Genomic DNA, 16,476 nt, shown 5'->3' with positions numbered 1-16,476 from the left:
TTTCCCATGAAGTGATGGGACCAGATGCCATGATCTTCGTTTTTTCAATGTTGAGCTTTAAGCCAACTTTTTCACTCTCCTCTTTCACTTTGATCAAGAGGCTTTTTAGTTCCTCTTCACTTTCTGCCATAAGGGTGGTGTCATCTGCGTATCTGAGGTTACTGATATTTTTCCCAGCAATCTTGATTCCAGCTTGTGCTTCATTCAGTCTGGCATTTCACATGATGTACTCTGCATATAAGTTAAAGAAGCAGGGTGACAGTGTACAGCCTTGACGTACTCCTTTTCCTATTTGGAACCATTCTGTTGTTCCATGTCCAGTTCTAACTGTTGCTTCCTGACCTGCATATAGATTTCTCAAGAGGCAGGTCAGGTGGTCTGGTATTCCCATCTCTTTCAGAATTTTCCACAGATGCTGCATAGAATATACTAAAAAGTATTTGTCATTTATCTGAATCAGATTGAACTGTGTGTCCTGTTTGTTTATTTGCTAAGTCTGGCAATTCTATTTTGGGAAAGACCTGTTTTCTGTTATCCTCATTGAGTGTAGTACCATGGGATAACAACTGCGTGTGTGTCTTTGTGAGGAGAAAGATTATGTTAATATTTCACAATACATCTTCCCACACAAACAGAAGTGCACGCATTCTGTGAAGGTTTTTAAAGCAAGGATAACAGGCACATTTTATCTGCAGGATACTGCAAAGTATTTATTTGGAACAAACAAAACTGTCATGTCCCACGTAAGTTAGGAAGTGCACATTTCTGCACTGCTGCTGCAGCCTGCTCCCTTGTACCTGTTTCAGCCACTGACATTCAGATCATGTAGACACAAGGGAATTCAACCAAATAAAAGCAAAGTTCCACTGCTCCCTCGTCTCACACATACACACTGTGCTCGTTGAAGCAAGCAGAATCGCAGAGTGCTCTGAAGTCGTGCATTTCCTCTTTGCGTGAACCTGGACGAGTTACTTCACATCCCTATACCTGAGTTAAGGGCACAACAGAAAAATAATCACACTACAGTAGTAACCCTTATGGTCAGAAATGCTGACTGAAGTAGCGGATGTGGCACTGTCTAAGCAATTTAAATCCACTGATACACAAGAATTTACTGTGTTTACTCAGCCTTCTCAGACATGACTGAGAGAAGGTGACTAAAGAGGAACATTTTTAACAGGTTATTCATAAATGCAAAGAGTTGGTGCTTGGGGATGACTGGGCCGTACCTCCTGTCTGATTTTGCCCACCACAACCCTACTTTTAGAGGAACCTCTGCCCTAAGACTTGGGATGGGCATCCAGGCGAAAAAAAGGGGGCTCTGAAGAAAGAGACAGGAAACCTGACAGGACGTGCTTTTTTCAAAGATGCACCCAGAACCAAGCTTGCCCAACCATCGCAGACCCTCCTGTCACTCCCTGCATCTTCCCTTCGCCAGCCTGCTTAATATTCCTTCCATTTCACCCTCCTCCCTCCAGATCCCAGTTGCCATAGTCAAGCAGCCGCCTCCTGTGTGATGACACTATGACCACTCACATGCTAACCCGGACTGCAAACCCAATTTTGCCCTCTTTATCCTTTCTTTTTAGGAGTATGTGTGTTGGAATTCCCAGGTGGTCCAGTGGTTAGGACTCTGCGCTTCTATTGCAGGGGGGTACCGGTTTCATCCCGGATAGGGAACTAAGACCCTGCCTGCCATGTGCCTTGGCCAAAAAAACAAAGTTTGTTTGTGTCCTCAAGTGTGGGCCCATGTGCAAGAATCTAAGAAAAAAACTTTGGCATTGACAGAAAGGTTGATTTTTTTTCTTGGCCCTAGTGGGCTTTCTTTGCCTGTATTACTGACATAACCAGGGACCACCCTTGGTTTGAGTCTCAAAAAGAGACTCACACAAGAAAGGGTCTTCATCATGCCCTGGGCTTGAGACCTGATTCAAGGGCCCCTGGGCAGTAAAGGACAACAGGGCCTCTTTGGCTCTGACCTTTTTGTACAGAGAGTCACCAGGCAGAGGGGACCCATGTCCCCTCTCTGCCCACATTCCCCCCCACAGAAGAAAGCAGACATAGGTCACCCGGAGGACTCTTCCAAGAAGGGTCAGAAATGTACCTTTCCAGGATTGCCCTGGTGGGCCACGGTTAGGAATCCAGTTTCTAAGGCAGCAGACACAGGTTCCAGGCCTGGTCCGAGAACAACCCACATGCTGTGGGGCAACTAAGCCTGTGTGCCACAGCCGCTGAAGCCCTTGTCTATAGCCTGTGCTCTGCAACAAGAGAAGCCCCGCAATGAGAAGCCTGCACGCTGCAACTAGAGCGTAGCCCCTGCTGCCAAAACCAGAGAAAGCGCTCACACAGCAGTGAAGACCCAGCACAGCCAAAAATATATTAATTTTTTTAAGAAAAGCAATGTTCCTTTTCATTCTATTGCCTCTGGAGCCACAGATGCCCTGAAGTGGGCATAACTCATAAACATCTTTACATACATCTTCCCTCACCAATAACCCAAACAATCAGGGGATGAAGCTCTTCTTGAGCTCCTTGTGTGTGCCCAGCATTATCTAGGAATTGTAGACTGATAAATGGAGCAGGAATAGCATCAAAGAGCTTTCGAAGAGCTTATGACACTGGATGGTCCCAATTTACCTATGCAGGTAAACTGATCTAGTTAGTGGGGGGAGGGGCTCCCATCACCCCAGCCCCACCATTTCAGCCACACTGTGTCCCACTGGATTGCAGCTTGTGATGGTTGGCAGAGTAAGGTCGTCTGTCAAAGAGGGCTCTGGGGAGCTGAGCGCTTGACCATGGGAATAGAGTGGAATGGAGGGAGATAGGGGACCCGCATCCTGGGCCTCCATGTGCCATGTTGATTTCCATTGCACTTCTTCTGAGGCATAAATTGCTCTGATTCTCCTTTCTTCCACCCCAGCTTCTCCTCATCTCTCCCAAAGGATGCTGAACCTCCAATTCAGGTTTAGAAGGAAAGAATGAGGCAAACAAAGGAGGAAAACATACTCCAAGTCCTGTTTTGTTTCTAACCAAGACTCCTGACTAAAAGGAGCTCCCAGGATTGGGGGGAAATGGGGGCGGGAAGGGGAGGAATAAATACAAGGAATCATGAGGTCATGAAGCATCCTTTCTGCTCAGAACTACAGGAAATATCAAGGTCAAAAGCACAGCCAGTTTAGAAGGACAAGCAGAAAAACCACAAGGCAAAAGGAAGTAGAAAAGAGCCCTCCTTAAGCAAAATGTTAAATACACTTATTATAGCAATAAATAATAAGGCAGGATGGAGTGTACATGGTGTAAACACCTTTAATACAATTCTAATTTTCTCTTTGCTTCAAGAGCCACAGATTGTTATGGCAACAAAACAGAAAAACAGATCACAGTATTAATTTGATATCTCGGCTTCATTTGTTCCACATTTGCACTACAACACATGCATGATAAACAAGCCGGGGCTGAGCCAAAGCCGAGAAAGCGCTAAAACCACAGAAGGGCACAACGGAGCACCCTCTCAGCCTTGAGTTTTGTTAAATAAAAAACAAATAATAATTTTCTACAAAGAAGAGCGGTTCAGTTGCCCACACAATTTGATATTTGATTGATAACACTTGACAAGCAGATAATTCCGTCCTCGCCAGCCCAATGATAAAAGGGAAAACGGGAACAGACAGCAGAGGATCGTGCAGGAAGTTCTCCACCGCCAGTTTGGAGCGAGAAACCTTGACTGTCCCGGTTCTTAGCTCTCTGTGTGTCTGGACCCCCGTGCACGCCTTCCTACCCTCACCCAGCTCACTTTTTACTCATCACTAGTGTGATCTTCTCAGAACAAAATCAGATTGTTTGACATGGAGAAAAAGAAAGTCTCATAAATTGCTGTTGGGGGAATGAACTGCTAGCATCTCCCTCAGATAGAAACGTGGCAACATCTAGTAAAGTTCAATATTTTCAAGACCCATGACCCTTCTGAGTACAGAATTTTTTATACAGATGCTTTCTCCCATGTCTCCAAGGACACATGCCCAAGACTGTTCATTCCAATATTGTTTATAGCAGAAAAACATCAGAAGCAATCTAAATGTCCATCAAAAAGAGAGTAGGTGAATTATAGGTATGAATGGGAGAAGGCAGTGGCACCCCACTCCAGTACTCTTGCCTGGAAAATCCCATGCACGGAGGAGCCTGGTAGGCTGCAGTCCATGAGGTCGCTAAGAGTTGGATACGACTGAGCGGCTTCACTTTCACTTTTCACTTTCATGCATTGGAGAAGGAAATGGCAACCCACTCCAGTGTTCTTGCCTGGAGAATCCCAAGGACAGGGGAGCCTGATGGGCTGCCGTCTATGGGGTTGCACAGAGTCGGACACGACAGAAGCAACTTAGCAGCAGCAGCAGCAGTCATAAAATGGATTACACTTCTGTTAATTCAAATAAATGACCTAGAAGCATATCTTCAATGTTTACAAATTTCAGAAACATTATTGAGCAAAAACCCAAGTTGCAGAATGATATATATGTATGACATTATTTATATAAAATTTTAAAACTTGTAAAAAAAAATGCCATACAATGTATATGGATCCACAAATGTGTAAAAAATAATGTATTTTTTTAACATCTTAAAGATGTTAAAGAAAAAGAAATATGACAACATGAGAGATTATGCTGGTTTAGATTTGACAGAGAAGGTTTTCTGAAGAAATATGCTTGAGTGACAGGAAAGGACCCAGTGCCGTGATGGGGGCAGGAGCCAATGTTCTGCACAGCCTGGGGTTTAAGAGACTTTCTGGAATCAAATCCTACTTTGTCTGCCATTTCACTACTGTGTGACCCTGGGCAAGTTATCTGACCTCTCTGTGGCTCAGTATAACAACAGTACTTACCCCATAGGGCTGACATGAGACTTAAATATGTTGATGTATGTAAGTCAGAACACTGCCTGGCACGTGGTCACAGCTACATGAATGTGTGCTACTATTTATTTTTTAGGTAGAAGAAACAGTAAATTCTAAGGCAGGGTGAAAGGGAGACAAGATGGGCAGAAAAACTTTGAGTGTTCATGCAAGTGCAAGAAATGCAATGGTCAGATCACATTATCCTTCCCAGGACTGGCCTATTTGATGCACCCAGTGAAACAAGAGTCTTGCATCATCACAATCAGCAGTGGTCCTGGGCTGAGCACACGCCTTCAAGCCCTGGGCTGTGAGCCCCGTGAAGACAGGAACCATGTCAGTTTTGTCCACTGAGCTCCGACCACCGTTACTGTCACGTGCAGTAATAACAGCGACCATTGCTGTTGTCTACGTCTTACTATGTGCAAATCACAGATTCTAAGCGCTTGGTAGCTCAGAAGGTAAAACGTCTGCCTGCAATGTGGGAGACCTGGGTTCGATCCCTGGGTGGGGAAAATCCCCCGGAGAAGGAAATGGCAACCCACTCCAGTACTCTTGCCTGGAAAATTCCATGGATGGAGGAGCCTGGTAGGTTACAGTCCATGGGGTCACAAAGAGTCAGAAATGACTGAGCAACTTCACTTCACTGGTTCACAACCTGTAGGAAGCCACTTAATCCTGCCAACATCAAATAAGATATGACTATTATCCTCCTCTTAATAGATAAACCAACCACAGACAGTGAAGGCAAGTAATTCATTCAACGTGGCCACCTTATACATGGTGAAGCCAGTCTGAGATGGTTCCTGTCAATGACTGTGAGCTTAATAAATATCTGTGGAGGGAAGTCAGCTTGGCTGAAGGCAGAAGGGAAGAAAAATTAAGAAGGTCAACCCTCCTTTGAAAATAACTTGGAATCTGATACAAGGCAGAATGGTTCAGACAGTAAAGAACCCACCTGCCAATGCAGGAGACATAGGGAGAGGCAGGTTTGATCCCTGGGTCAGGAAGATCCCTTGGAGGAGGAAATGGCAACCCACTCCAGTTTTCTTGCCTGGGAAATCCCAAGGTCAGAGAGGCCTGGTGGGCTACTACACAGTCCATGGGGCCTCAAAGAGTCAGATACAACTGAGCTCACATGCACAAGGCAGAAACTTTAAAATTCCGCTGCAGAGAAAGTACAGTGATGTTACCTGGAAGAACCTGGAGGCACATCTATGACCAGCACCCAGTGCCCATCGACTGGCTGGCTGTGGACAACGCTGCTTCCTGGAGTCCTCTCCAAAGTCACCTCGCAGCAAAGCGCAGCTGCAAAACAGAAGGGGACCCACCCCGAGAGCAGGCAGCTGGTGTGAGCAGGAACTGGACAGAGCCTGGCCTCGTGGGACTGTCACCCAGACCTGAAGACAGACTCTGCGTAAGTCATCTGAGGCCGCCCACTTTAAGGCAGGCATCAACATCCTGGTTCTATAGCACCGCGTCTTAACTCCAGCCCCCCACCTTGCCCACCCCCAGGACCCCTTGAGGGGGCTCACCAGGGCCATCCTCCAGCCACCGTGGCCATCTTCCACCTCTCAGCCTTCAGCACCAGCTATGCCAAAGGTTCCCACGTTGGTGCCAAGGTCACTGCTTCTCACAGACCTCCACGTGTCACTCCACGGTGCTGGAACCCAGAGGCTTGGGTGGGCGATCTCTCGACCTGATTCTCCACCTGCAGCTCCCCCCAGGCCCTCCAACATCGACTCCAAGGGGAACCCATCTCTCCCCACCCCAGTGCCCACCTTGGCCCCAGAGACCCTCCAGACTCGGCAAAATTGCTTCCTCACTTTCTCCCTGCAGCCACCAAGCTCCGGAATTGCAGCACAAATCCACAAGGCCTTAACTGAATATAGACCCTACCTGAGTCCATGTGGCAGGCCTTGTCTCTGAATCTAGCCTGAGGGCATGGCCTTCTTTCTGCTGATTTATTTTTTCCCTCCTTAGTTTCTGGGGCAAACAGACCCCTGGGAATAATTCTAAGAAAGATGGGGAGGGGAACTGAGAGCAAAAGCAGACTCTCCAATGTGGGGAAAAAGAAGGCTTTGCCCAGCTGAGCAGGCAGAGAATGCTTCAGAGAAGACATCAGGTGTAACTGCACCTCGGAGAAGGGTGGGCTCTGGAAAGAGGTGGCCAAGCCTCCCCAGACGGTGGGGTCCAAGGCAGGGTGCACAGAGCATGTGATTCTTCAGTGCTCAGAGATGAGGAAACTGAGCCAGAGGGACAGTGAAGGAAAGAAGGTCAGACCTTAGACCCTGAATAGCAGGTCAAACAGCTCGAAATGAAACAAAACCCAGTCTAAGCAATGTCTGCTACAGCTCTCTTCACACATATCCTGGGGCAGAGGAACTCCGAGGACAGATCACACACAATTTCAAACACCTCCTCCCTTGCCTTCCTCAACAGCTGAGCCTATAAAATAAATTCCTTTCCAGCCATCATTAAGGCTCAGATTGGCCATGTGACACAGTCTGACCATCTACATAGCAGTGCACTCCTATGGAAGGGCTGCCTTCCACACCCACTCCCACAACACACACACACACGAGTTCTCAGGAGCAGAAAGCCCTTGGCTCTTGCCCTTCATTTTCACTCTTTCTCCTACCTTGTTGAAATACAGAAGATAATGGAGCTTTCACTAAGAGGACCAAAGCCACATATGAGGATGGCAGAACCAGGAGACAGAAAATATCCTTGAGCAGCCCTGGACCACCTCCCTCCAGCTTCCTGTTACATTTAAGAAAAGGAAAGAAGGAAGAAACAAAACAAGAAGGAAGGAGGAAAGAATCTTGTTTAGGCTATTAATCAGATATATGTTTATATTTCATTCCTATTCATAATCTATAACCTACAGGAAAATGCATTCCCAGACACTGGAGGATCACTTGTGATATCATAAAATGGGAACAGTTGCTATGGGAGCAGTGACATAAACGAGGAGCCATCTCACTATGGAACACTACATAGTGGATGACAAGGGTCATGTGAGCACACACACAGATAGCGACATGGAAAGCTTTCCACTGCAGATTGTCAAGGAAAACAAGCAAATTAACAGAACAAGATTGGCCCATCTGAGTGATTTTAAAAATCATAGATGTGCATGACCTATCTATAAATGTATAACTAAAAGAAGTACAACACTGCCTGTTACCAAAGGCTATTCCTGGGCTTGTGGGAGACTAGGCTTGGGCTGGGGTGAAAAGGGGCTTTTGTTCTTCCCTCTCTGCTTCTGTGCAGAAAGTAGCTGAAAAGTATAATTAGTTTGCTCCCTTCCCTTTGAGTAATTAAATTCTAGACTTCGCTAAACCTGAGTAGATGAGTAAACGTCTTGGACGACCATCCTCTAGATGTCTTTGACTCTACAATTCCAACTACTTCCATCGATCTCCCGTCACAGAGAGAGACAGATGGCGGCGTGGATGGGGCTCCAGCAGGACTGCTATGTTGGTGGCATTTCTCTGCTGGGCATCTGCCCCTTGGAGACCTAGAAATGGAATTCTTGCACCCCGATCAAATAAGTTACTGGGCCATTCAAAGAGCTGGCCACATGACATTCCAAATCCAGCCAAAATGCCCTTGCCCACTCTGCTCAAATGATTCTGGCCCATGCAGCCTGATTCCCATGCTTTCCCAGGGACCCCAGCCCTACCTCCCACTCCACAGGCCTGGGAGTCTGAATCAAGAGCTCCCATCACTTCCCCACCATACTAAGGGTTCAGGGACATCAGCTTCTGGCTTTCTGGGTTCTGCTCACCATGGGTCTGCTGATGCCATTAGCGGGTGAGTGGATGTGACCTGTGAATTACATAGCTGCTCAGCGGGATAATTGCTCTGTAATCTAAACCATAATGGGTGTGAGAGAGTGGCTGCTCTGCACGTCTGAGGACGTTCACAAGACACAGTGTCCTGTGAAAAGAGCACCGTGTGGGGTCCCACGGTGGCGAGAGCACCGCGGGGGCATCCAGCGGTAGAGACAGGATTCAGGCACACATGTGTGCAGGGAGCTGACCAAACCTTTCTGAGGCATTAGGTCAAGTAAGTGCAGATTAGCAACTGTGCACACGGGATGAGAGGCCGGGGCAGACGATTCATCTTAAAGTCAGCACGAGGGCCTGCCAGAGCAGCACAGGGCTCACAGGACGGGCCCCTGCACAGTGTCTCAGAGGCAGACCTGCCTCCAGCTCGCCGTGGGCAGCCTGGCACCCACTGGAGAACAACAGGGACCACACATCCCTCTCCTACCTGCTGTCCTGCCTCTAGAGCCAAGTCCCACTTCAGTCTAGTCCTGCAGCCATTCCACAGTCACCAGCCACCCAGGCCCGAGCTGGGCAGATGCAGATGGCAGCCTGGGGCTGAGCCCAGCAGGGGCCACGCTGGGGCTGTCCCTGGCCGGCCAAGCAGCTGCGGGGGCCGGAGAGCGAGGGAGGGATGATAACACCGCAAACAACCATCGGGCGCCGGTGGACAGGAGATGCAGGTCGGGAGGGCTGCACTCGGAACCACCCCTCCCCACCCTCTAGGCCACTGGGGTGCTGGTCGGAGCCAGGGCTGCACAGCCTCCCATCTGCTGCTCAGGAGGCATATCGAGACCAAGGTCCCCTTCTGGCGGCAGCCTGTGGTTTTTGCAGAGGCTGAAGGGTCCATGAGAAATGTGTGATGGGGTGGGAGAGAGGAGCTGAGGGAGCATGTTGAGGATATAGCGTGGGGGACCATCACTTCATGGTGGTTCTGGAGCCCGCCCCCCCAGGAATAACCACCCACCCCCTGCTGCTCCCTCATCTCCCTGACCCTTCTACCCAACGGCCCCTCTCAGCTTGAGGAGGAGCGAATGGAACTCACTCACTAGTCTCTCTTATCCTCTGGCCCACCTGCCACCTCCTTCCCTACCCGCCCACTCAAAGGGTGTTTTTAAAGCTTAAAAGGGGGGGAGAAATCCCCAAACCCTCCCAGTAACAAAAAATCATGTAATTACTTTGCAGCTACTTGTCCTTGGTAATTTGATGCTTGTGTTGCTATAATTACACATTCCGTGGAGTTACAGAGTTGCAGTTCTGGGGTGGCCTGTCGGTGACATCTGCAGTATTTTCAAAAAAAAAAAAAAAGTCGGAGAGCCTGGTTGATGGAGCTACAGATCCAGCCGTGGAAGGGGAGGGGCGGGAAATGCAGGACTGGGTGCAGGTGAGGCGCTGGGTGGGCGCTAGGAGGAGGGACCGAGCAAGTCTTTCTTTAATGCCCACTGCGTGCTGGGCCTGGTTTATCCAGGAGCGCACAGGGTCTGTATGGGAAAATTCTCCCCCTCACCGCACCTTCTGTGCATATGGACTCCGGTCCGAGTTCACCTCTCAGAACAGCTCTCTGCTCCATCCTCACCCACATCCCTGCCTCCACTGTCCCCATGTTCATCTCTTCTCCCTTAACTGACCCTTTTACAAAGAGGAAGCTGAAACCCTTCCTTCCAGCCCGGCTCCCCCTGGCTTACTGCTGCCTTCTGGAAAACATGCAGAGCTCTAGCCTGGACCACTAGGAGGTCTGGCGGTGCCCTGGCTCCACCCACATCCTATGCCTTGCTCCTTCCGCTTCATGGGAGGCTGTGCTGGGACTGGCATCCCTGCGGAGGAAGGTCAAGGTCAGAGCAGGCGCCCCCCCCCACCCCCAACCCCCGGACAGGGAAGGCCCAGGTCTCTCTCCCTGGTGGGCGTGGGAGCTATGGCAGGCAACTCTGCAGTGGGGCTGGAGACTTAGTCCTTGCAGCCTCCTCTCTCGCAAGGTGGTCCTGGGTTTGCAAACCAAATTCATGACGATGGAGGGAGCAGCAAGGACGTGGGAGCAGGTGGGCCACCCTTGGCTTCTGAGATCCCTTAACGCGACATGAGTGAGCTGCTGTAACTCCCCCCATGGTATGAGAAGGGGGAGCACACCTCACTTCTTGCCGGAACGGAGTTGGACTCAGGAGCCCAGGCCTCCCAGGCTCCACAGACTGAGACGATCTGGAGGCAGCAGGCTTTGCTTCCCGGGGCGCCACAGATACCCATCAGGTAGGTGCTGCTGCGCGTCTGTGGTCAGAAGCTTGCAAAGGTTAAACACACCCCAGATTCCAGGGCGCCTACATTCCATCTCCTCATAACTGAGCAAACAGAACTGGGCCCTCCATCAGCTTCTGCTGTTTGGGCACCTGTGCCCAGGGCAGCCGAACAGGTCGGGGCAGGGGGCATCCCTCTCCCATCGGTCCTCCATCCCCACCCAGCTGCTCAGCCCTCACCAGGGAGACCACAGGTCCAGGCTTAGTCACATCACCTCTGAGCACTGTCCAGCCCTGGCTCAGGAGACCAGGGGCTCTGGGATGTCCACTGGCTTTCTGAGGCTATGGAAGGCATTCTGTGTCCCCCTCACCACCCCTGGGAAGCGTGTCAGCATGGATGGGAGCAGGAAAGATGGGAAGGGGCACATTAACTCCTCAGAGCGTTAACACCCAGCGCCTCTGCCCGCACACCCTGACCTGCTTTGGCAAAGCCCTGACCCTCCAGCTCCAGGGGCATCCTCCTCCGATTGCCCTTTTGTCCTCCTTTGCCAGCAAGCCTCCAAATGGTCCACTCTTCTCCTTAAAAGAAAGATGGTAACAACCGTCCCTTATCAAGAATACACTATGTGACTTCCTGGTGGCAGAGTGGATAAGAATCCGCAGGCCAGTGTGAACATGGGTTCAATCCCTGGTTCGGGAAGATTTCACATTTCACGGAGCAACTAAGTCCATGTACCACAACCACTGAGCCAGAGTTCTAGAGTCCACAGGCCACAACTACAGAAGCTCAAGTTCTGCAGTAAGAATCCACAGCAATGAGAAGCCCACAGACCAGAACTAGAGAAAGCCTGTGTGAAGCAACAAAGAGCCTGTGAGCTGCAATGAAGACCCAGTGTGGCCAAAAGAAAAAAAAAGAGCACACTGTATTAGCTCCCTGCTGCTGCCCTAACAAATCACTACAAACCGGAAGCAATAGAAATTTTTATTTCACAGTCTGGAGGCCAGAGGCCAAAAGTCAAGGTGTCAGCAGAAACATGCTCTCTGGGGAAGACATCTTCCTGGCCTCTTCCAGCTTCTGGCAGCTCCTGGCATTCCTTGGCTCATGGCCACATCACTCCCATTTCTGCCTCTGTCTTCACACAGCTGCCTTCTCTATGTCCCTGTTTCCTTCTCTCCTATACAGATGCTCTTGGTGAACTCCAGACCCACCCTGATCCAGGCTCATCTCATCTCCATCCTTACCTTCACTGTACCTGCAGAGACCCTATTTCCAAATGAGGTCACATTCTGAGATTCTGGATGGACATGGCCTTGCGGGGCTCACTGTTCAACCCACTCCACCCACCACATGTGGACACAAGGCTGGACGTTTACCTCGTTACCTGATCAACTATGCTTCTCATCCCCACATTCAATAAGGAAACCGAGGCTTCAAGAAATGGACTGAGTGGCAGCCACTGGAGTCCTTGCTTATCCCCCTCTGCTGTGCTGCAGCTAAAACCAAGGGCTTCCCCAGGATGCTGTCCACAGCTGGGGAAGAGGCTGGACACTGACTCCCTCTGTTGCCTGTACTCCCAGGTCTGTGATTGAAAGGCGGTGACTAGCTAACAGCCCAAACTCTGAATATCATATAAACCCTGACAGCTGAGAGGCAGAGACCACAGAGAGGCAGGCTCAGAGTTGGATGTCCTTGGCTAGCTAAGTAGGGCAGACTCCGGGGAAAGGCTGTGGTCAGCAGGTCTGTTTCTTTGTAGAGGCTGGTGGCAAGGAGAGGGCAACTTCAAAGGTTCCCCTTAGTTTGAACGACCATGGAGCTGGAATATGGGCAGGGTGCTGTTTTTCAGAAAAAGCTTTACGCAACAGCTCTTTGAGCTTTAAAGAGGGGTCAGTCACCTGGTTGCCATGCAGAAAGCACAGAATTGCAGAGAAATAGAAGGCACAGGTCCCGATGCAGAGGCAGATACTCTGATGAGGAAATGGACAGAGAACAGCCCACAACGACCACGCAGAAGAAAAAGGAAATTGGGCCCAAACTCTCCCCTTGAATGAGCTCTCGAGGACAAAAGAGATGAGCAGGGTTGGTGAATAAAAAGACCTTGGATCTAGTGGTAGGCATCAGGCCACCCGTTAAGCATCTCAGCTCTTCGTCTACATTCCCAGGGTTCACTTCAAAGATGAGCCTGGTGAGCAGGAAGGGTGAGTAGGAAGAATCACAAGTGGCTGCAGCATGGAGAACACCCCTGGGATGCCGGCGAGGGTGTGAGGGCGGCCTGAGCAGCAGAGAACAGCCAGCAGGGAGCCCCCACAGGGAAGCCAGGCCCCCGAGCAGCATCTCTCACTTTGGGTTCTGGTTTTAAGAAGTCGAGCAGTCTCTCGAGGAAGCCAGATACCACTTCTCGACCTTTCCCGAGGGAGGGGAAAGGGGCTTCTTAGACTTCCAGGATTTTATCTTCCCACAGAACCTTTGCAGATTCCACCATTTCGTTTTCTTCCCAGAGTCACATGGCTGAGAAGTGGCAGAGTCTGTGAGACCCCGAAACCTTGGTGCCACTTCTGCCAACACATGAAATACAGCCTTCCACCCTGGGTGGCAGCATGTGGCCAAGAGCCCCGCCTTCTCGGATGGAAATAAAGGGTCAGTGGATTTCCCCAGTGGCTCAGCAGTAAAGACTCTGCCTGCAATGCAGAAGACACAGTTTCCATCCCTGGGTCGGGAAGACCCACTGGAGATGAAATAAAGGGACCAGCTTAGTGGTGATCCAGAGGGACTTCAGTTTCTTCAGGGAGTGTCACAAATTGATTTTTTAAAAAAACTCATGCAGCATTTATATTCATTTTAACCCAAAATAATTGTACCATGAGGGGCTAAAGAAACTGAGAGTAGAGGAAGGCTCCGTGGAGGGAGGCAGCCCCCGACTTGCTGGCTGGATACCTCAGAGGTGGCTGCACGGCTGGCTGCTCCACCGGGTTGTGCTGAGGCGGCGACACATTACTTGACAGATGAGGAAATGGAGTGAGAAAGGGAAAGGGTCTCTGTTTTCACAGAGAGCGACTAGCCCAGGGCCAGGATGAAAACGAGGAACCCCAAGTCCCACGCCCCGGCCTCCCTGAGCCAGATCCCCCTCTGGACTTCGTTTTAATTCAAGGGCAGATCATGTATCAAATTAACTTGACTCTGGAACAACTGCAAACACTCAATAAATTATAGAAACAGAACTCTGTAGCTGGAGGGGACCCTGGAAGTTACAGGGCCGGTGGTTTGCAGCTGTCGAATTACCCGCAGGACTGTGAACACGGGCCGAGTGGATGGGCATGGGGACCCACTGACTCTAGAGGGGCTCCTGAGTTTATAAGTGAGGAATCTGACAGCCTCCCAGGGCCCCCACCAGCCCATAAAGGATGGGAGGACAAGAACATCACAGACCCTATGGGAAGTGTCTGTCTGTTTGGAAGCTGGGCTTATTTTGGCCTGAAAGAGGGAAAAAACTACCATGGAGGACCTGGTCGCCAGGGCTGGGGCATTTGGAGTGATCCCAGGGGGAACTGGGGACTCCTCCAGACTTCTGAGACAGTGAGAAGACCCAGCCTGAGCAGAAGGGTGGTTCCATCTGAGCCCAGGCACAGAGGGTCTGGCTCAGCACTTTCCAAAGACAAGGCTTGAGGCAGGGATTCTTGGAGCTCTTTGTTCAGCCCTGCACATTCCTGTCAAATCTGAAAATTGGAGCACCCCCCCCCCCCGCAAAAGCTTATTATTATTATTCTTTTTAGTCATTTTAAAAGACATAAAGGCATGAAAAGCAAGAGAGCGCAAAAATGTGCTTGTGGCCAGAGGGAGCCCTGTTCGCCAACCTGAAATCTCTGCTTCTCATTAATTAGAGGAGCCGAGAAATCACCCTTCAAAAGCTGGCTTTTCAACCCAAACTGCCAACTGCTCATCCTTTTTGCAGGAACCACGCTGCTGGCCACCTCTGGAGCCTGAGCCCTGGATGGCCCAGTGCCCTGGCCACACAATTGGAATGGCCACTCTCACCACTCAGCCTGCTAACTACTGCAGAGAGGGCCCCTGGCTCAGCCTCTTTATCTGTCACCGCCGGGAGCAGGGCCGTCTGCACGCTCCTCGTGGAGCCGGGCTGGCGGAGCTGCTACTCCCCCATGCCAGGCACTGGCCGCTGCTCCTCTCTCCACTTCCAGGATCTGGATCCCATCCGGCCCTGGGCTCACTCCCTGGCTGGCTCCACTCTGGCTCACAGAGCACAGGAACAGCTGGGGAAGTAGTGCTGGCGGGTGGTGGCAGCTCCGGGAGCTGGACTAGAGGCTTCCTTTCTGCTTGGCAGATCTCGGACAGTTGGAGACCACACAGGGGTCCGGGGGCAGTGGGCACCAAGGGGCTCATGTAACGTGTGGTCTCAATCCCACATGGATGGGGAAGGGGAACCCTGGACACCAGGCTTCCCACCATGAAGGATTGTGATGCTGCAACTTACAAAAGGAGAAATAAATTTTTGTCCTTAGTCCCTGATCCCAGCACAGAGCTCCCCAACCCTTGGCATTACCTAGGGGAGGAGACTGAAAAAAAGTGTCCTTGTTATGTGACTGAAGTGCCTGGAGGGCTGGCACTTCCAGTCCCTCCCCTGAGCTCTGGAGAGCCGGCAGAGCGGAAAACGAGTCAATCACCAATGGCCAATGCCTCTTTCATTCCACGAAGCAGCAGAACGGATGGGATACCTGGTTCACAGCTATATTCAGAGGCAGAGAAAGCTCACAAAGCAGTAGAAGAAACTTCTCAAATTCTGGTGGAGGCTGGGGCTGGGGGTGGAGAAGAAGGGAGGGGGTCTTGAGGAAAGAAGGAAGAGGTAAACGGGCAGAAAAACTTGTGCAGGAAGAAAAGAAACAGCTAGTAAAGCAAGAGGGGATGCTTCATGCTGGCCTGGGGGACATCCACTTAGGGTCATCCCAAAGGTCTGAGCCAACTCCTGGAGGGAGCCCAGGGGTGGGGTGGGAAGGAGCATAACATGCCTGGGTTTCCTTCTAAGTTTAAATTTCTTACACCCACCTTATGATGAATCTGAACATCTGTGGCATCTCCTGAGTTCATGTTTGTTGGCTCTAAGGGGATGGTGGACAAGTTGGGTCCCCAGCTAAGGGTATAGAGAAAGTCCTAACCCTCAGCTCCAGTCGACCCAGGCAAGAATAGTATCTTTACTATGGGCTATGAGTCACTTTCAGAGGCTGAAAAATATAAGACAACGGGTCCTTCAAGCTCTCTCCTACCCAGTCTGCCTCACATCCTGGCTGGAAAGACAAGGAGAAAAGTGGGGGAGGCTGGCATCTTGGATCTCCAGACTGCTGCATGGTCCCTCTGCACCTCAATGCCACATGGGGTCCCACAGAGTAAGAGGTGGAAGTGCCAAGTTGCAGAGCTGTTCCAGTGCTGGGGGTAATGGCAACGGGAACAGCCTCGCAGAGTGAGAAGCACTTGGAATGGGTAGTCAGACCCTTGGTTCTGGAACCAGCTCGGGAGGTGGGAGTA

At 50.5% G+C, this 16,476-nt stretch overlaps 1 protein-coding gene across 1 annotated transcript in view; it reads right to left on the bottom strand.

Annotated features, from left to right (window-relative positions):
• Positions 1-6,363, bottom strand: part of LOC139186442 (uncharacterized) — a 67,213-nt gene extending 60,850 nt beyond the window's left edge. Inside the window, exon 1 of the mRNA XM_070800752.1 lies at positions 6,082-6,363. Coding sequence (XP_070656853.1) covers positions 6,082-6,348 — 267 coding nt within the window. The 5' untranslated portion in view covers positions 6,349-6,363. The remainder of the gene's footprint in view (positions 1-6,081) is intronic.
• Between the last annotated feature and the right edge of the window lie 10,113 nt (positions 6,364-16,476).

Source organism: Bos indicus, chromosome 13 (genome assembly GCF_029378745.1).
Source record: "Bos indicus isolate NIAB-ARS_2022 breed Sahiwal x Tharparkar chromosome 13, NIAB-ARS_B.indTharparkar_mat_pri_1.0, whole genome shotgun sequence".
In the NCBI taxonomy this organism is placed as follows: domain Eukaryota; kingdom Metazoa; phylum Chordata; class Mammalia; order Artiodactyla; family Bovidae; genus Bos; species Bos indicus.
This window is presented reverse-complemented; position numbering and strand designations above follow the sequence as displayed.